Here is a 20,604-nt window from a genome sequence, read left to right as displayed (position 1 = left end):
TTCGTAGTACTGCTGAAATGAAGTGATTGCAGGGTGTTTTCCTTTACACTCTCATCGTTCTTAACCAGATCTGTGCGTGCCCTTACTTAAATAAGAAAACAATCTACGAGTGTACATTTTCATTCAGTTCTTTGTTTGTACGGCTGCCACCTTAAAATGTTTACAACTACCGTCACTGTGTAGTCGAGCCTCCGCTAACGGACACCTCCCATAAGAGGAAACTTAGAAATGGTTTTAGCCACGTACAGACACTTTTTTTTTACTTCCCATAAGCAGACGCCTCTCTTAAGTGGACACTTTTCCTGGTCCTGTGCATGTGGTTGTACGCATGAGGGAGGTTCGACTCTATTATTGTCATCCTCCCACTGGCGGGCTCAACCACAACATCAGAAACGGCAGTTTACGTGCGGACTAAATTTTACGACAGAACAGATAGTTTAATTCAAAGTATCGGTATTCAATTGAAAATCTTCATATAGCTCCACATTTAGTTAACAAATGCTTGTATGATGCTCGTGTTTCTGTCGCCATGTTTGTTCCGTCAGCAAGTCGGTTGAGAAGTATAGAGCCAAAAGCGTAAATTTTTCAACCACGTACCGTAGCCCCGACCCCACTTCTTCCTCAGCTAGCAAAAAGTCTTATATATTAAGATAAACAGGCAGCTCTTTGGCATCGTAAAGATTTATTACTGTTCTCTAGAGGGAGACTTAAGAGAAATGACATTCAAAGAGTTTCGAAAAATAATTTTAACTGTCCAGAGACTTCTAGCTAAACAACAAAAATAAAACTGTAAATTATATTGAGCTGGCTGCTTTGATAACAGGTGCATCTGAAATACATGAATTACAGGGAAGCAATGTAAATGCATTGGATCTTCAACAAACTACAGTCCTTGACTTCCCAGATCGATAAGAAACGTAACTGAACTAAGAAGGGTATTTTGTGTGAAAAGTGCGAGATCACAAAATGCTTAAAGTAAACCGTTCTGGAGATATATGTGAGATTACTAGAGAAGTCGAACTAGAGATCAGAAATGAATCCCCATGCAGATTTACAAATACGATAACACGTCTGTTTTTATAGATCTTCAAAATAATCAGAAAACTAAGAAATTGCAGCATTTATAAGGTTTAACGCCCAATGCCTTATTTTCTAGTAAAACATTCCCATCACTGGAAATAACTAGTAATCACTAGCCTGAAAAAATGCCCAAATATCATACCGAGAAAAGTTCGAAATACCACCAGCGGAAGATAACACAGACTCAGCTGTCGCTTTCAACTGACTTCTAATGATTAATCAGAAGAATTTGCTACGTGTACCAACGTCTGGACGACGTTTTTAAAGATTAGTTCGTTTGATTATCTTTCGTATGATAATATGATAATAAAATATTGCCTTAAAATATCCCTTATGGCTACATTTCAAAATATGGTTGCAAAAGATTCCTTAGCGTTTTCGAACGTATAGAAAGCACAATATATCCCCAACATAAACTACTTAATCCACAGATTGAGAGAATAACTCGTAGGATAGTTGCAGTTATCACCAAAGTCTCCATCGCAGTTCCCTGTGCCGAAACGGGCCGCACCAGCTTCTGTGATACCAATCCCATGATCTGCCCTCTTGCAGTAATCACCTCCTCCACCAAACATCATCACGGCTCCGTCACCACTGCTCCAGTCACACCAGAATGACAGGTAACGTCTACTCTGAAGATTGCTGCTGCAGTGCATTTGACTGAAACCCACTGTGGATGAGTAGCTGCCACCATAACCGGAGATGTAACAGCTTCTACGACATGCGTTACTGTTCCAAACAGCACCAGACCGAAAGTTTCCGTAACTTGTTATAAAGCTTCTGAAGGTTTTTCCGCCAGTGCAGCTGCTGGTGTATAACAAGGCTGTGTTAGAGCTGTCATCACTCCGGGTTATTTTGATGTAGTTGCCAGTGACAAGCCAGAATGCCGGTGATATCATGTCGTAGTTATTTGATGGACTGGTAACGCTGCCGTATGAAGATGTGCGGTCATACCACCAACTGCCGCTAGACTGCATCCAGTTTGCACTGTCAGCATTTGAGAAACGTGAGATGAGAGTCCAACCACCACCGTAATATGACATGTCACAGTAAACCTGAGAAAGCGGAAAGTATGTGAAATGTTGATAAAAAATACTCATGATGATTGCTGTTTTCAAGTTCTTAATTCGCTTAATACGTGTTCATTTGCCGAACAGGCAATCATGAGGTCAAGTAGCAGTGATTCCACACGGCAGAGGGACGGCAGTCCTAAATAAAATTGCAAGTCCCAAAAACTGGACCACTGGGCAATCTTAGACCAGTCTCAATTTTTACGATGGCTACCTGTTTAAAGCATGCTTTCCCGTCCTTGATGGGAAATATGGTATATTTTGAGATAAATTTATTTACCCTTATGTTTAGGATTATCGACTTCAAACTTTCAATTAGACTCAGACTGTAATATTGAGTGAGGCGGAGGGGGAGGGGTGACATTAGGGGAATGGGGTGCTGAATGCTTCAATACCGCAAATGCTAAAATTTAGTAATAAGCCTGCGTAGTTGTTTGCTTATATCTAGTGATTTAGCGTCAAGAGGTGAATTTCTCCACCAATCGGAGCGTCGAATTCTTATATTCAGCTCTAGTTATTATACTTATTATATTTAACAATGAGAAAATGAGTCTGAGATTCGTTTGGGGCGATAATTTACGAGGCCGAAAGCTCCAAGAAATCAAGAGCGAATAATATAATTGCTTTAGCAGAATTTTAACTAAGGTTCGATTACTCGACGATTTTATATCATTTTTCTATATTTCAAAGTAGAGAGGAACCGAGCGCTGCCTGAGCAGTAAATTGGGTGCGCGCGCAAAGTTCATTCAACAATTTTAGATTTGACAGGCATAAGCGCATAAGCATAAGCCGACGTACGTAAACGCAGTAAGAAGTTTATGATTAGCCGTGAGCACATTTTGTTTGGAAAATTTCCAAACAAAAGGCGCTTCTTAACAGCCCTATATACTATGTCTGCATATGCTGAATGAAGGAGTAACAATGAGTTGTCACCAATGGAATTTCCCCTTAATGAGGATCAAAAAAGCTTGAAGTTTCTTGTGGATGTTATTTTTAGTATGCTCAAAGGCTACCGTTTTTCGTGCAGAAGTGAATCAAATTTTGTTGTAACAGTTCTCACTCCTGACTGAAGTGTAAGCTTCCATTGGCCGAGAACTTATCGTGAGACGCACCTAAAAACTGTTTAATTCCTGAGGACGAACAAAGTCACTACTTTCCCTTAGGCCGGGAGCCGTCGACCTACCTTGTTAGTAGCAATTTATGACACAAATTTTGACCGGTATTACTTCGATCATCGCCCAATAAAACACCGTGCAATAAAACCAAATTTCACATGATGGCCCATGCATTGAAGTAGAATTATCTCTTTCCTCTCTCTTTGTTCCGAATTTTCGTGTTAGAGCTTTAGCATGGAAACGAGGCTGGCAAAAAATGCACAATAAATTATAATTTAGCAAGTTAAGCTCCTCTGTTTTGTTCAGTTCTTTGAATTATTTTTTGGAGCCTTAAACAAGATGCTGCTCAAAATTTCGTCATCCATTTGTAAACATTTTAAGAATGAATATCCTTCAGATTCTAATCCCATTCTACTGATTTCAAAATACACATTTGTCAAATAGTAGCGCATACTTGTCGGCGGTAACTTGCGACTTTTACGATATGCTTCTGACACTATTACTATTACTGATCTGGATGTCAATTTATCTCAGGTTATCCATAATGCCAGCTTGCTTCAACATTGTAGGTTTGTGCCATTACATGGTTTGGTATTACGCACTCGCCGTACGATAGGGTAGGCTGCTTACCCACATATTTCTCCCTAAATATCAACACGTACTTTTTCGTTCTATTCATCCTCTTAAGTAGAAAGTCACTGTGAAAATAAAGCGTCTTCCCCAAAATAAACAAACGATATAGAAGGATCTGACAAGTCTTGTACCTGCTCCTCTCACAGCCTAACAGTGTCCAATCAGTTGCAATGCTTCAGTCCAAAAGCGATGTACAGCGTAACAATTGCCATAGCATTTTAAAGTCTTAAAGAAGTTTGATCGTTTGTATTTTAACTCAGGTTCATAATCAAGAAGTGATTTCCGCCATTATTGATACAAGAAAGCGAGATAAATGTTTTGCTACAACATGACGACATTCACTCTCAGACCATTAAAGTGATATACCGAACAAGAAAAGCAGCTGTTTATTTCATCTGTAAACTCCCCATATAGAGACTTGAGAAATATGACGTTAGGTGCAGATTTTGTGCGGCAAACAGAAAGGTTTACAATGCAGCTAGAACAAAACAAAAATGTGTAATTATGTTTAAAGGTTTCAACTTGTGGTCTGAGATATTTCTACCCGACGATGTTTCATTAGGTCAAACACTAAAAAATCATGCGATGACATTAATGAACGTGCAATATATGCTCTAGAAATTAGTTATATATGACAATAACCAAAATCTTACTTATTCTGGCCAGAGCAATTTTATATTTTATTGGCAGCAGTGTCTGCTCTATCGTTCAAACACAGTTTTACTTCATAATGTAATGTTTCGACTTAAGATAAATATGTATCTGCAAAGTACAAATTTCTCGCCATGTACAACCTGCTGAGACTCTCGAGTAGCTCTTAACACAGCATTATGTAGGTCCTGATTAGCTCATTGTTTCGTTCATACAAAACGAGAAGTGAAACTGAAAGACATAGCAACAGCAGCGACCGATTGTCGGCTTACTAAAACCCTGTCTTTTAAATTTAAGGTACGTTAGCAGAAATATGGACAAACATTTTGATAACTTTAACAAACAGTGGATCGGAGCGTTTGCAATCTTCGGTTTTAATAAATGACTAAAGAGACACAAAGCACTCACTCTAAAAGAAGATCCTCCAATGTTTATATAATACAATCCACTGGAGTAGCGCCCTGCTGAACGGTGGTCTTTACAAGATGCTCGTGCTGAAGCTAAAGACAAGTATATAGAGTGAAATGCTCAGCTATCGAATAAGTACCTACCCTTTCTCTTTATAAGGTAACATGAGAAAGCCTAGTAAGGGGCGGGTAATTTGTCAGAAGGAGAAAGGCCTCGTCATCACCATTACACGAGGAAACTAGTCCCTGCGACTTGTCACTGAAAACCCGTCATGTTAACTGTTCGTGGGACAAGTCCCTGCGACCAAATTAAAATAAACCAACTACAGATCTGCATGATATGCTTCCTGGTTAAGCTTTGGAACAAAACCGATGGACACAACTTCAACTAACTGAATATGAACTAAACTAACGGTTACCTTGACAAAATGTTCCTCCGTAAGCACTTCGACATATGCAAGTGAAGTTGTATACACCATCTACACATGTCCCGCCGTTTTGACAAGGATTCGAGTGACACTCATCTGTTTCTGTGAACAACCATTGAGCTAACAATTAACATTTCATGTGTGCTCAGACACGCCATGTAAAAATCTCATAAGTACCTCAACAGCATCTTATTGTAGGATTTTCTTCCTAAAAGTCGTAGACATTGTTCGAAATTGAAAAGCCACCATTTTGAACATCTTTTCCCTCCGTTACTTCCTAAAAGCAGGAATGTCAGCCTTTATGTTGTAACTTCTCTGCGTACATGCATTTTTCTCTGTTTCGTTATTTTCTGTACAGTTTGCGAAGACCTAACCAAATATTTCTTTAAATACCGTTATCAATATGTGCTGTTTTTTAAATCTTAGTTATTTCCAAAATTCTCAGTGTTTGTATAAAATATGATCTCTCGCCTTCAGTTGTTCTTTGTTGGACTCGTCATAATTTTTCGTTTTCCTGGGTAAACTGACTGAGGATATAAATAGGTGAGAGGTCCAACTTGGCGATGAAATGGTTGGCTTCAATAGGAATTCCTAGTTCGATCGATCAGCCGAGCAATCTTTCTTTCATAAACTTTCTTACATGGTGTTTTACCAATAAAGCAATGTAGCAGAAATTAAAAAAGCAAGTCTTTGTTATACCTTGGCACTGCTTTCCAAAATACGGCGAAGGACAAGCACATCTGTAGTTATTAACTCCATCAGTACAAGTTCCACCATTCAGACAGGGATTACTGGAACATTCGTCAAACTCTGCATGGAGATAAAAACCTGGCTGTTCCAGTACATTATTTACTCTTTTCTTGTGTGTAAGCACTTTCTTTAGTTGCAATAAATTTGCATGGCTGCTGGCCACGTGATTTGAAGACGCTTTATTGTATTATTACAGTTATAAATACTAATAATTGTTAAATCAAACCCACCTTCGCATGTCTGCCCCATGTGCGTGCGAGGACAAACACAAGTAAATTTTCTTTTGCCGTTAACACAGGTTCCCCCATTCAAACACGGATCATTGGTGCATTCGTCATAATCTGTTTTACAAAAAGAATCATAATTACGATTTTGTGTGTATTGGGCCCCCGCTCTCCATTCTTAGAGTTGCCAATAAAAACTCACTTCAAGACGACATTTCGCATGGCGTGTGTTTACTGAACGTAATTTTGAAATGAGCAAAACAGATCTGTGTTTTTTCATTGTAGAAATCGCCAAAAGTTCTTTAGATGCAAAAAACTTGACATCTTGAGGGCCAAAATTGTTATGAATGCATTCATGAGCTCATTTTCATATTATACATATTCGATGAACCCGGTGGTTTCAATATCACCTGCAGAACAAGCGGAAAAGGAGAAGAGGAAGTAAAACTCTTGGAAGAAGTACACCCTATTTCCTTTACTGTCTTTGCATGTTTAATGTTTACCCTTAGGGATAAAGCGCTATCCCATGTTTCTTTCTTTCCCTCGTTTATATATCTCTTTAATTATTTTTCTTGTTTACGATTTCTTTTTATTTTTTTTTTGGAAAACGTGAAATTATAACGTGGTCGGATGACGGTAGACGAAAAAGAAGGGTGATGACCTTAGCAAAATAGAAAGCATTTTTACCTCTTTTACAAGTATACTGATGACATGTGGAACAATCCACGTCATTCCACCTGTATCCATGTTTAGCACCAAGAGTGTGTACACAGTCCTCCCCCCTAAAGTCATTCGGTTGTTTCTCGGCCCAGTAGCGGAATTTATCAGGACACCCATCTACCCAGGAGAATAATCCTTCTGTGGCAATGTCATTCAAACCAATCCACGCCTTATCACCATTGTGTCTGTGCTGAATATACACATTTTCCTCTTGAGTTTCAATAGCGGGTAGGTTAGCCCCCATGTTCCTGCAGATTGTGCTGGCGCTTGACCATGTTTCACATATTTCACTGGTGAAGTAACACGAACCATTGAAGAAACTCCAGCCTGGTTCACAGACATCTTGAAAGAAAAGAACATTGGAAAAGAAAGCTTATTTTTAAATAAGAACTTTGGTAGAGTTATTTATCACTGCCGAATTAAAGTCTACATTTAAAAGTAAAATCGCAAAAAAATCTAGTTAGATGTCATACATGTATGGGAAAAAAAGCAATTCAAAAAGCTCTTGAAATTACTTTAAAAATGTGTTTTTACATTCTACCTGGCATGACTGCATACGAGATTGACAGAGGGTCATGCTGGTTTACAAACAGCTCCTTCACACACGCTCTAAATCCAGTCTCGTTTATGTACTGCAAAAAAAAGAGAACAGCATTAGAACCTTGCAGTTATAAACCTATAAGGTACTTAATCCAGTTATCCATTAGCAAGTCTGTTTATTTCTTTGATAACGGTTTCCTGTTTTTTAGCACTTTTACTTTGATTGACCAATAGTTCCACTGCTTTTCAGTTATAAGTATTGCTACAATAATAGCATCAAAGAAATGCCCAAAAATTAGTGGCGAAGTTATAATCATTTTCTTAAGAATTAACAACTTGCCATGATATAGATCGATTAGTCAAAAACAAGTTCTTCAAGGACCCCCATTTTGTACTATCGAAATATAACCAGCATGTCAAGATTCAACTCTTTACAGATTTTAAAACAAATCTGAGGGAGGGTTCAGAGCCACCTTTACTTTTCGAAAATTTGATGTAGCCCTGAAATCCCAAGTGTACGAAGCTGATGAAACTTACTGGAAACCGTTTTGAGCCACCTTAAAGTTCGCTCGCAAGAGATGATTTTTTTACTTATCTAAGCCTATTGTGCTGCCAGAAACCACATCACAAACCGGAGGTAAAATACCTAACCTTTTACTACCATACAATCATTTCACCAGAGGAAATAAGTACTAACGAGGTACAAATATGAACCATGTCTGACCTCTACCCAAGCTGATATTGCATTGTACGCTGGATTAAGGTTTCCTCCTTTTGTTGAGTGGTTTGCAGAAACCAAAACTGTTGGAGAGTCGTCATAATTCTTCTTAAAGACAACATCCTAATAAAAGAAAGGGAACTGATAACATTGTAAATTGCCTAACAATGAGTCTCTATTTCAAATGAACGATTCTTAAATGAACAGACGAAAAAATGAGAAACGAATGCAGAAGATAACTAAGTGAAACCATCAACTTATCAATGAATCATGAGCCCACGCTGGATAAGTACGTGAGTTATTAAAATGCAAATGACTACTATTATTGAATGACGGAGTGACTCAGTAATAGGCCATTTCCGAGTTGTCTTTGCCCTCTGTGTCAAAACGAGTCTTCGTGCAAAACCATTTATATGAAAATATGTTCCGCCTACGTATACACGATCATTTTCACGCAAATCAAACTCATTTTCATATAAATGATTTTCAAGGAAAGCTCGTTTTGAAAAAGAGGCACGAGGTAAATGGCAAATGGCCTATTGGCTGGACGCGCAAGTCAGTATGTTCGTGATTGGGTGCGGAAGTGAACAGAAACCGAATTTGAGTAAGAGCGTGAATTTGCGAATGGAGTTATGGAGGGATAAGTGATTAGTTGTGCAATCAAGTTATAATTAGTAAGTAAGCAAGCCAGTATGCGAATGAACCTGTGAGAAAGTTAGGGCGTGTGTAGCGTAGAAATGAGTAAGTAAGAATGAAAATAATTTATTAAGTGGTAGCCATACCTCGCAAAAAGCATAGTTGAGTTCTTTGGAGGGCTTGTTCCCGTTGGCAAAGTATATAGACCCGTACTCTCTAAACAGCGGTCGATGAAGCTCTTCAAATGCCATCCAATTCTCGGAAAAAGTATATGTTTGTTTTCAGGTTTTCGTATTGATACTAACAGTTACAGTTTCCCAGAAAGATTTGAGAAACAGTTGTTATACAAGCGTTCCTTTAACTTTTCAGTAGTTCACTGAGGAAGCTTGGAAACTTCTCTAGTCTAGTCAGTTATTAGGCAGGTGGGAATAATTGAAAAGCATTTCACGAGGAGGGGGACATGGGGGGGGGGGGGGGGGGGTCCTGAACACTGCAACACCGCAAAAAAAAAAAAAGTAACGTACACCGTATCACCGCAAGGAAAGTCAACGAAACACCGTCACCGCAACTCGTATTTTTAGCGTCAAAACAACACTTTTATACCTCAACAACTTTCCACAAAATAAACACATCACAACGCTTTTCATTGCGCATGTGTCGATACTGCTGATGCCTATAAATCAGTTTTCTTGCTCTTGTGAAGAAACCTTGCGGAAAGCTAGGAAGCGGACGAAGAAAAAAGAGAGCAGCCTCGAGAGATGGCCTTTACCCCAGATTCCTTCTTTTACATGTACTTCGCTCACTTTTCTTGGTGTATAAACCCACAGACTGAAGCCCTATCTTTACTGGAAATATTGCTTTCCGGAGCTAGCTGCGTTTGCGTTTGATATCGATAATCGTTTGACAAAATAGAAGGTCAAGAAACTCGCAGGACCTGGGAGCGGGTATAGACCGGTATCAGAATGACCTCTAGACGAAGCAGAATAGCAAAAGGAAAAAAAAAAGTAAACGTGTGCAATTTACAAAGCTTCCTTAGCTCCTGCTTAGCTTAGAAAGCCTTCTTTCTTCCCTGCCAACGCGACATCTGAATACATTCTGTTGCCGTTAGTTTTCGCCACCTTTTCCTTTTTGCGTAGAAAAAAGCTGCGCAGTCCATAATACATTATATTCGGCCTTGGCGTTTCCAGAATTTCCGGGATTGTTTCTGTCCTCGCTCCTCCACATGTCTACCGAACACTGAGCTCCGGACGGCAGAGGTCGAGTTACTTGTCAAGTTACGTATAAATAAAAACAGCTTCGGATTGGCTGCCGAAGCATATTGAAGATTGACGAGAAAGTGATGGTCTGTATTTTGTTACAAATTATTAACCTCAATGGTACGTGTTTGTCATAAATTAGCATGGATTAACGAAGTTTACATGCTAAATTTAGGTCAAGTCTAGGTTTGAGAAAGGTAAATCAAAAAACCCCAGCACCGCAAACAATTTCATTTCACCGAACACCGCAGCGTGAAAAACACAAACATCGCACACCGTAGGGTTGGAGATCACCGTAGTACCGCAAGTTGAGATTTTATTCACCGCATCACCGCATTAAAAAAAAAAACATCAACACCGCAGCACCGCCAATCCCCATGTCCCCCTCCACGAGCGGAAAAATGTATTCGATACTGAAACTATACCAGATGTATTAACAAATGCAAATAACTGAAAATTGCTTACAACGCGGATGCTTTGGTGAGCTCCATCAAAGTTCTGTAATTCTCTGATGCACATCTTGAAGGACCACGTTGTAACATCTTCTACCCACACAGAAGAAGCATCATGTTTTACACCACGCCTTTCATGCTCCGCTGACACAAGCACAGTGGGAACAGATTTAAACTTACTCTGTGGAATATAAACAACAAGTTATTAACCTGGATATAGGCATTCTGTTAAGTAAACGATCAGGGATGGATTTCACCCTAATTTCGATGTAAGCTAATCTTAATTCCACCTGGTGAACAGTTGACTATACATAATCATTTACTGCAACAAATATTTGTGTTACACGACTGTCTAATTCAGGTGGCTAACAACTAAAATGAACCAATCAGATCGCTATATTGCCGGTTCAATATTCTATAAGTATTGAACCAGACATGACGCTGAACCGGATGGTCACGCGTTCCCTTTCTTGAGAGCTTACTTTTCTATAAGAATTAACTTTGTAAAAGATTCTTTTTTCGTTTTCCCGAACTTTTTCTTCTTCTTTTTGCAAGATGCTAGGCGTTAGTAAACGAAGAGTTGGCTCTTATTACGAATTGTGCGCTTATCATCAGATCTGCGGTGTGTTATTGTTTGTGGTCCGGTGAGATACGTATTTTCTCCGCATTTTCAGTCGTGTAATAAATCTTTCATGAGGAAGCTTGCTCGTAACCGTACAGAGGGAATATCAGCCCTTTGTCTCGAATAACCCTCTCGCGCTTGGTTAGTAGGATTTGTCATTTTTATATTAATCTCACCCAAGGTAAGGACACTGCACGACAGTTCGTTCCAGTCCACCAAGTCGGCATGTCCATTTCACCCGACACTCCCCCGTCAGGGGCCCCTTGGTATGCTAACCAGTCAACTGTGGCAAGTTCTTGTCCATTTTTCTTCTCATTTCTCCCAGCCTGTGTAACGCAAATTGTGAAGTTCTTGTCCCTGATGTCTTCAACCCAGACCACCACGGCTTCGTGAACGTAGCTGGGATCTGAGAAATTCTCGTGATTAACGGAAACTTGCACGTGAACCGGTTTGTCAGGATAGAAGACGAAAGGAGCCAGTGGAACTTGTTCACAAACTGCTTCAGCCCAGCTTGGGGAGCGACGGAGACGATGACGGCCTTTTTGAGAAGGGAATCCTGGAAGAAAAAAAAGTGCCAGAAAAATTCAACTTTATGCTAGTTAAAGGGCTTTATGATTAAAGGGCGTGATGACAATATAGGTGAGAGTAGCTTTGAAACTGCTCAAGATGGTTTTTTCTCTTACAATTTATAATATCATAAGATATAAGAGTCTTGAACAGAAAGTCGCTCTTTGTAAAATTAATTCTACAACTCTTTACTTTGGAAAAACTCATCAAAATGCTTCTTCATTTCCTTGGCTTCACCAAAATCTGATGTATAGCAGATAAATCTTTAAAAGACTTAAGAGGAACGTAAGAGATCTTTCTTTCCACGGTGCACATACCCAGCGAGTTGAAAATAAGACTAATAGAGAGAGCCACTTTATGTTTGCCCTGTCTGTCAATTGTTTTTTACTTTACATTTTATCTTTGATTGTCATTTGTAACTCTATCAAGTTTAAATTTACTCTCATCACCTGTACAGTCACCCGGATGGTACAGAGTGAAGTTAGCTTTCAGATGGCACATTTCCCGCTGGAACACGCACTCGTTGTCGTATGTGGTTCCATTTGAGGAACATACGGGCTCTTCGTATGATGGACAGTTATCGACGCATATACACCGCGGATCCCTGGGTCCAAATGCCTTACAAACAGCGAAGTAGTTACAGGAAACGTTGATACAGGGATCAAAATCTGTGAAAGAAATTTGTACAAAATATGTAATTTCCTGGGTTGCCAACCAGCTTTTTTAATTTTACCACTTAGTTGACACCTTTGCAGTCTTTGTCAGTTCTCAACTGAACAACAAAAACCTCGTTTCAACGACTACTTTGTGGAAAGCATGTAAAGGATTATTGCTCCTACACATGCTCCTATAATGTTAAGCAAAATGGCTCAAACATTGCTGACAAAGACGTGTTATTTTTTGACTTTAGCCATGTTTCACATGGTTTTTCACAAGGAGCCAGCTGAAGAATCGTGACTGTTTATTTATTATTTTCCAAGTTTAAAATTTCATTTTTCCAGCGCAGGTATAGCCGAGTCAACTAAAAATTTATTTACCTCCAATAACTGCGTAATCAACAGTAACAGGATCGTGCTGAGTTTCCATTCCTGACAAGTCTTTTATGCACACACGAAAAGATGAAATTGTTATTTCCTGTTGACAGACAAACAACTCAAATTAATAAAATAGAAACCCATACTAAATTGAAAACCACTTTGCAAGAAAACAAGTGAGAAGTTGTCCATAGCAATACATTACTTTTCAATTTCGCAACACAGTGGCAAGGAAAATACCATAAAACGCAACAACGGTTATTCTCATCATAACCAGTTTCTTGTTTTGCTGTCAGCTATAGTTTATTTGCGAGAATGTGCGATTTCAAGGCTCTTATCTTCCTATAGCCTGTACATTCAATAATAATAATAATAATAATAATAATAATAATAACAATAATAATAATAATAATAATAAAAAAGCGTGAAAATTGCAGACAGAAAAATTATGCTTCCAAAATTTTACAGTAACCAGTCACAAATTAAACCATGATAACTTGTATGATCATCAGTGGACGCGAATCCTGTTAAATTGTCATATTTTCCATGACCTTTTGTGGAAACGGCTTTGTATCTTGGCTCACGACAACAAAGATCATTTCGTTTACATTTCAACTGGATTGTGTACTGCATCAACAACTCACCTCAATCCACGTGTTAAGGACATTGTTCTCTGGTTTGATAGAATACACATTATTGCTATCATAAAGATGATTGACTGTAACCATGACAACTGGAGGAGCATAAAACTCTTCAGTAAAATTGCGCACCTGACAAGAGAACACAGTTTCGGTCAGAGATGGTTCTTGACGAGTTCAAACTATTTACCATGTTGAACAACTTCGTCTTTTAACTTTCCTGTATTAAAGAAAAAAAAAGCTTTACCTTACAGAAGGCGAAATTGTCTTGTTCAAGAGGAGCGCCACCATTTTCAAATTGTAGTTTTCCTTGGAATGTAAGTTGAACGCCTCCCCGAACAAATGCCAGCCAGTCCTGAAAAAAAAAAAAAGTTAGTTTGTTATAGTTCAAAAGTCGAAAATCAACATGCTCAACATGAAAGTCCAAAACCGCCAAGCGGAGCCCCATGCCCATATAGGAAAGAAATGGAAACCCATGAATTGATTTTCTCATGGTTATCATGGCTAGCGGTATTGCTCGTGGGCGCGTACGCACGACGGCGGCGGCGGAGTCGCGAAAGATGGCGGCCATTCTCTAGCTAATAGGATGACAGAGACTTGTAGCCTTGGTTCATGGCTCACTTCTTTGATATTGCTGGTTTTCAGTGTCACGCAATTCAAAATAGATCAAAATCAAAATCAAAACCGGTCAATAAATAAAGTCCAGAATCTGGGAAATGAGAGAAGGTAAATATGCAAAGACTCTCGCCAAAATTCTGGTCACAGCAATTTTTCTTATGCCAGATATGCGGAGAAATTTTTTACCCAGATTTATAGAAACTTGTATGGAGACGCCATGCTGGTGCCCATCCGTATGGGCACCAACATGGCGGCCGGAAACCAACAGAAGCATCTGTCACTGAGTTTTGTTACAAAAGCGTGAATTTATCCCTCGAGGAACTCTAAAACATTAAAATAATACTTTTTCTAAGACGTGAACTGTTCAGATAGCCAAATTTCACGAAATAGGTCACTTTTTTAACCATCATGACAGCTCTCTAGGCCGTCATGTAAATGACGCGTCACGCAAAAGCTTAGAAATTCAAGCGTAGTGTATCACAAAACCAGCAGCCCATTCGGAGCGAAAATTTGTATGAATATTAGTTTTCAGCCGCTCTTATACATCATTTAAGGTCATTCCACTGAAATAGAACCTGCACTGAGATTTTTGAGGAAGTTAAATTCTGAAATAAAAATGAGGGGTCCCCATGTTCGTTTAGGAGCAACAGCACCTCGTTTATACCCATATAAATCCTTATAATAGCACCATTATTGTAGTCACGATTGCTTGCTAAATTCACGTTTCCGACGATTGCTTTCTGTTCTACACTGAGAATTTGTCCATATTTATTTTACACAGAGAAATTTATTACTCAATTCAAAACAACAGAAAAAAATGATGGGTCACCATACTCGTTTGCGAGAAAATGACGATTTACCTCTATGGCAAGGTCCAGCTGTAAACAAAAAGCCGCCATTTTTTAATGCGCACGCGCTAATCACGCGGGAAATTATGTGCAGTAAGGATGCGCAATGCAATACTGGGGAATGACCTTAAGTAAAATCTCAGAAGATCAATAGTTTTGTAGTTCGAATTTTAGTGACGTCATGTGAAAACCAACTATTGGACATTCATGCATTTTATGGTCAATTGACACCCTTCAAAACGAGGTTTCTGCTGACCAGTATCACGTGACCATATCGCCGGCTCAAGTTTAGAGCTTATCGATATCACGCTGACCAAGTGCTGGTGTTTGATTGGATCACGGGTTCAAGTCAGGATAACTTATTGTAATTAGAGCCTGGCTGCTCGGAAGCCGGTTAACGCTAACCCAGGATTAAAATTTAACCAAAGAATAATTTTTTCTTGTACTGTATACAAATGTTTTTCACTGTTTTGTTTTGTTTAGTTTGAGATAGTTTAAACTCAAAGCAGAATGTCAAACAATATAAAGAGAAAACCTAACCGCAAAGTTACAAAACTCAAATCAAAATTTTCCCTTATCCTGGGCTTTGAACAAACCGACCCAAGAGCACCGCTATTAGGCTTGGTTAAATCTTTATATTATTAAAAATGTGTTAGAAGATCAACCATCGTCTTTAATGAGGAGACTATAAATCTTGGACAAGGACAGGTAGCCAAAGCTTTTCAAAATACGGTAAATCGAAAATAAATGTGTTTTTTGCTCCAACATTTCATCGTGTGCTTAATTGCTTTACTAGTGATAACGTCCTTCCCACAACAGAAATAGCTCCAAGTATTTTCGATAACTTTTATCAGAATGGCGTAATTTATTTTGCTTCAGTTAAGTTCCTGTAACTTTCATATAATCAAACTGTATTGGATTAGCTTACCACTTCCAAATTCTGATGTTTGCCATCAAACGTTTTTACTTCTCGGAGACAGATTCTGAAATAATCTTCCTTCAGCTCTTCTATCCAGATATTCATGGCGTCCTGTGGCCTGTTGCTGACAGAGTGACGTACTGTGGCGAGAACTTCTGGGACAGAAGAAAAGCGCTGGAAACACAGGAAAAGAAAAGAAAAAAATAAATAAATAAATTCAGGTTTACATTCACTCTGATTAATTTGCAAAGAGATGTCACATAGGCCAGCAAACACTGTGCCTCACAAGAAATGGAAGCAACTGTCACGCTATCAGAGCTACGAAAAGTGGAGCGTTGAATTGTGTGACATGGTATTAAAACCAGCTGACATTTGGGTGCAAAGCAATAACCACGAAACTAGACACATTCCCTAGCCTCTTACGCAGAAGCTTTCTGGGTTCGTCACGCAACGTGAGGAACCCAAATAGCGTCTGCGTAGGAGACTACACATGCCCCGTGTTTACTTCCCCGCTCTTGTCTCATAGCCCCAACCCCAAGACCTCTTTTCCAGGACTGTAAACTACTAATTCAATTCTCTTCTTTCCCAAACTACTTCTTTCCAATATCTCTCCCTCGAACATATTTCTAAAATTGCACCGCCTTGTGCATGAAATCCAACAAATGCTGGACTCGATAACGCGATAATCCAGTGGCGGATTAAGAAAACGAAGGAAGAAAAGCCGGCAGGGCAAGCAAAACAACTCCCACCCCCCCGTTAGCTCAAAGTCTCGATCCGCCACTCTAATCTGATAATGAACATTAACCGACTTCATTTGGCCGGAGTAAAAGGCATGGAAATCAGATCAGAGCTAAGAAAACAGCTTAGCAAATCATTTGAAAAGAATTTATAATCCTGCTTGAGACAACTGACAATTGATTTCGTGAACGACAATCACATCACTTCACTCATTTGCCCGTTTTAAGCTCGCCACCCGTCTTTCGACATTTACAACCCACTTTAAGGATCTTAAAAGTACCAAAACTGACCATCAATTTACAAATTTAACTCTCTTCTTTAGTCTCCCCCTTTCCCCTAGAAATAAATATGTGTCTTCGAGTCACTCCATCGTTTTGAAATCATATCAAGGTTTCCAAATGCACTGGCAAAGATATTTAAAATCTACTGATTTTGTTTTCTCGCGGTAAACAACAGAAAGAAATTATTAAGGTCCATGAAGCTTTGTACCATTTGGACGAATTTTAACCAGCACTCTGACGGAACGTTGTATTGCGTTTTTAAGAACAACAACTGAGTTAACTCTAAACGGAACCAATTCAGTGATTAAAAAACATTTTCCTATCCCGTGGGGATATTTTTGGCAATTTCAGTTCACTCTCAACAGCGAGTTCGCCAGACTTAATAATTTCGAAACATTCTCAGTACGTGTAGAGAGCTGTTGGTTGCCCTCCAGTTTACAAGAAAACCTCGGATTACTGCAATATAATCATTCAATAGTTTGAATAAATTCGACTTGAAGCTACAGGAAAAACGGAAACTTTCTCCCATTATCACAAATATGCCTAAAGAAATTCTCAGAAAAACCCGATAATACGCGAATTCCTTTGCGTTTAGTGATTATTAATTTAAATTAGAGCCATACCTGTGCAAAATTAACTCTTGCACATTTTGTACCACTGGTGAATGTACTGAAGGAGGCGGCGCCGTCCAACATTCCAGAGGGAGTGCCTCGAAACGCGATCCAGTTTACGACAGAGGATCCATTTGTACCCAGACCCGATTCCAACACACATACACGAAAACTGTTCTGTGTCACATCTGATGTCCACACAACTGCTGAATCATGAACACTCAGAGATTCTTTTTCATGGCTGATCGATGCAAGGACACGTACATTTCTAGAGCTAGAAAATGCACGAGGGTATTGCACGGTTGTGCAATAAAGGAAGTCTCCACTTGCCACTGTGAAGTTAACCTTTCCATTTTGGACCAGATTTTGTCCTAAAATGAAACAATCAACCTTTAATCAACCTTCAATAGTAGCCTCAAATGTACGAGTTGCACAAGTTATTTCCTATTAGGCAAGAATAAAATTAACGTTGACAACAGCCATTTGTTTCAAACAAGCAGCATCACTTATTTTATGTCTCAAAATATGCACCTAATCGAATCGATTCTCATTCTAATCCAACACGCTTTCATTTTTATTCCTCATGAAGTTAAAAACAAGAATGCTGTTTAAAGTACTGCAATAGTCTTACCTTCAGCTAAAACCGAGAGATTGGACAAAACCAAAAGTACAGCCAATAGTTGAAGACCTTGGAACAACCTCATTTCGCAGAGAGAATACACACTTCGGCCACAAGAGTTGAACTTGCGTGCATCAAGTATCATTCACACTTTTGACGAAAGGTCTTAACAAATTTCCTTATAGACCTCCCTGAAACAGTGACCAAAAACAATATTCTCCTCATTTCTTTCCGGTTAGGACCTTAGGAGAGTCTGTATTTTCATCGCAATCAGATACCGAGGAGAAAGGGGTAACAAAATTTGAAGAACTGCAGTGTCAAATTTCACACGAGTCCAGAGAATATAAAATATGATCAAACCAGTCACGTGTTAATGTCATGGCTAATTTCCGAGAATTATAAAGTGAATGGCAATGCTAAAAATACACTTGTCAGATTAAGCTTTCAATGGTGGAATTCCGCCAGCAACTCACTAAACACGTCAAGTTGAGGCAGATTTTCATATGCATTCCACTGTGCAGCTAGTAGGAAGCACAGCCTAGCCGTTTACACCCTTCAAGTTTTACTAAATATAAATATGTCATTTTCTGGTTACCATACTGTTGCAATGTTACATTTCTTTGCTCACGCGGTCTACGTGCGCAATTTGAAAGCAGGGTAAATGCGTTTGACCTCACCAAGGATTGATCTGCACATCTTCTGAGCACTGTCTCCATTCCTTCGTCTTAATCTGTTCCACTTTTGTTCTTAGGGCTTGGGACATGACTTGCGTTTCAAAGTCCTGTTTTCTTTTGTTAACTTATTCAAAATCACAACACATAGGAGTCAAAAGATCACCTGTTAATCGGTACAGCTCTCGCAATTTTATAAGATTGGGTAATTAAAACTTAACTAAACTCAGCCTGGGGTTTATACACACAAACTCAAAGGAACAGTTTTAAAGAAAGGAAGACGGTCACCTAGTCGCACTTCATTAACTCAAACAGTTTAGGGCCATCGCCAGTCTCGTAAACTTGTTTCAGTTGAAAAGCCACTCTAGTGCACAACCAGTCAATCAAATGTAACCATTCATTCTTCGTTCAAAAATTTCCCATCCTGCAAAGCATCATGATACGAATACCTCGAAAACCCGGATGTAAACCTGTCCTGGCAACATTGTGGTCTGTATCACCAGCTTCAGGATTGCAGCTGTTCACGATAATAAACTTTCCATCTTTTGTGAGAACTTGACGGTAGGTTTCTAAACCTTTGATCATCTGTTCTTGTGTAAAAATGACAAATAAATTCTTCACAGTTATTGTGTCTACTTCTTGAGTCTGCGGGGCATCTTTAAGGATGTCACCACAAATCAAAGTCACTCTGCTGTCCGATATGTTTTCTTTGGTAAAGAATCCCTTAGCACGCTCAATTACATCCGACAAGTCAAACAATAACCCGTGCGTCTGTTCACATCCGCAAAGTTTAAGAATGCGCGAGAGGAACTGACCCTCTCCACCCCCGATATCCATGATTCGCTTGCACTTGTCCCAGGGGTACACAGTGAACACGCTTGGCTGCGCATTGTGTAACTCCAGAACATGTTCATGGCCCGATTATAATTATCGGCAAATTCGTGCCTCCTTTGCTTTGTATCCATTTCATAAACCGTTGCTATCTGGGAGGGGTCAGCGACATCAATCACAGAGGACCACAGAAAATAAACACTCGAGACTGAATTAACTTCCATAACTAGAGGTTTTAAAAGAATGGGACAGGAACTGTATATAATCGAAACTATTTGCAAGGGATTTTAGAGGATAATTGTGTTGTCAGCAAACGCTCTCCATTTACCAAGTTTTTCATGTGCTTCTTTTGGCATAACACGAGCAAAGGTAAACAGCGAGTTGTAGAGAAAGGAATACAATTGCCACCCAGCCAACCCCTGATCTCCCCTCCTTTCAAGTTATCAATCGTAAAGATTAAGTATGCTTATTAATAATAAGAGGCTTCTCTTTCAATTCGTCAAGCTTTATTACTGTTTTCAAGGAAGTTACAGCTCCATATAAATCAAGCCACTAATCGACTTGTGTTGTTGACTATTGACATTATGACAAGTATCCCTTAAGGTACATTAAAAACGATTCGGGAGTTATTTTATCTGACCTTACGACTAAGGAAGCAATGTAAATGCATGGTAATTCAAGAATATGCCAACCTGAAGTAATCTCCTTTAAATTAAAAATGGTTTAAGACTGAGAAAGCAAACAAATTAATTAGTTCTCAAGCCAATAACAGAAAAAGAAAATGCCCGAACATTGAGAAAAACTAGATTATTTTTAAGATTCAGAAAAATCGTTGCTATGTATGTTTTGCCCGAAGAGTGCGAATCTTGTGGAGAAATGAACTTTTATAGCTACTTAGGTACTGAATCAACAGATTGAGAGAATAAC

The 20,604-nt window shown here is 39.1% G+C and overlaps 2 protein-coding genes across 2 annotated transcripts; both read right to left on the bottom strand.

Annotated features, from left to right (window-relative positions):
• Nucleotides 1-665: 665 nt before the first annotated feature.
• Nucleotides 666-18,945, bottom strand: LOC110040964 (uncharacterized). The gene is made up of 19 exons (XM_089270575.1): nucleotides 18,853-18,945; nucleotides 18,188-18,366; nucleotides 17,569-17,927; nucleotides 15,936-16,100; nucleotides 13,789-13,896; nucleotides 13,548-13,673; nucleotides 12,907-13,003; nucleotides 12,319-12,537; nucleotides 11,479-11,858; nucleotides 10,694-10,861; nucleotides 9,119-9,229; nucleotides 8,343-8,459; nucleotides 7,620-7,710; nucleotides 7,046-7,420; nucleotides 6,365-6,475; nucleotides 6,084-6,194; nucleotides 5,376-5,486; nucleotides 4,958-5,049; nucleotides 666-2,135 (listed from the first exon to the last, which is right to left on the bottom strand). The coding sequence occupies exons 2-19, from the start codon at nucleotides 18,318-18,320 to the stop codon at nucleotides 1,497-1,499; spliced, it is 3,513 nt and encodes a 1,170-aa protein (XP_089126701.1). The 5' UTR covers nucleotides 18,321-18,366; nucleotides 18,853-18,945; the 3' UTR covers nucleotides 666-1,496.
• On the bottom strand, nucleotides 18,899-19,741 carry LOC149118669 (uncharacterized). The gene is made up of 2 exons (XM_089270724.1): nucleotides 19,135-19,741; nucleotides 18,899-18,973 (listed from the first exon to the last, which is right to left on the bottom strand). The coding sequence occupies exon 1, from the start codon at nucleotides 19,681-19,683 to the stop codon at nucleotides 19,255-19,257; it is 429 nt and encodes a 142-aa protein (XP_089126850.1). The 5' UTR covers nucleotides 19,684-19,741; the 3' UTR covers nucleotides 18,899-18,973; nucleotides 19,135-19,254.
• Between the last annotated feature and the right edge of the window lie 863 nt (nucleotides 19,742-20,604).

The sequence above is a fragment of the Orbicella faveolata genome, unplaced genomic scaffold (genome assembly GCF_042242905.1).
Source record: "Orbicella faveolata isolate gen_17 unplaced genomic scaffold, um_ofav_v1 contig_1, whole genome shotgun sequence".
NCBI classification, from domain to species: domain Eukaryota; kingdom Metazoa; phylum Cnidaria; class Anthozoa; order Scleractinia; family Merulinidae; genus Orbicella; species Orbicella faveolata.
Note: the sequence above shows the minus strand (reverse complement) of the source record. Positions and strands in the feature narration are given on the sequence as shown.

Excerpts from the sequence above, each read along its gene's own strand:
- LOC110040964 (XM_089270575.1), bottom strand. The coding sequence starts at position 18,320 with ATGATACTTGATGCACGCAAGTTCAACTCTTGTGGCCGAAGTGTGTAT. Across the intron at positions 7,711-8,342 it reads CAATATCAGCTTGGGTAGAG|TACATAAACGAGACTGGATT; the intron begins GTCAGACATGGT and ends TTTTTTTTGCAG. Across the intron at positions 7,421-7,619 it reads CTCGTATGCAGTCATGCCAG|ATGTCTGTGAACCAGGCTGG; the intron begins GTAGAATGTAAA and ends TTTTCTTTCAAG.
- LOC149118669 (XM_089270724.1), bottom strand. The coding sequence starts at position 19,683 with ATGGATATCGGGGGTGGAGAGGGTCAGTTCCTCTCGCGCATTCTTAAA.